Genomic DNA, 224 nt, shown 5'->3' on the forward strand with positions numbered 1-224 from the left:
AGCAGCTGCCGCCTGACAAGCGGAGCTGGCTTTTGTGCGAGTCCGCCGTGAGTGACACCTCGTGCGAATAGAAGTGCAGGAAGGCGCGGACGCCGTCAATGCCCACGAAGTGCATGGCCGAAACGCCGCGCAAGGCTCCGCTGGATGCCGGCAGCAGCCGCCAGTGCCGCCAGCGCCGCCCATGCAGCGCCAGCAGCAGCAGCAGGGAGGGGACGGAGAGGGAG

General features: G+C 68.3%; 1 protein-coding gene across 1 annotated transcript in view; it reads right to left on the bottom strand.

Annotated features, from left to right (window-relative positions):
• Positions 1–6: 6 nt before the first annotated feature.
• Positions 7–224, bottom strand: part of LOC104491756 (protocadherin gamma-A7-like) — a gene marked incomplete at both ends in the record, with an annotated part of 2655 nt that continues 2437 nt past the window's right edge. Inside the window, 1 exon segment of the mRNA XM_010134259.1 lies at positions 7–140. Within this exon segment, the coding sequence (XP_010132561.1) occupies positions 7–140 (134 nt within the window).

The sequence above is a fragment of the Buceros rhinoceros genome, unplaced genomic scaffold (genome assembly GCF_000710305.1).
Source record: "Buceros rhinoceros silvestris isolate BGI_N320 unplaced genomic scaffold, ASM71030v1 scaffold6880, whole genome shotgun sequence".
NCBI classification, from domain to species: domain Eukaryota; kingdom Metazoa; phylum Chordata; class Aves; order Bucerotiformes; family Bucerotidae; genus Buceros; species Buceros rhinoceros.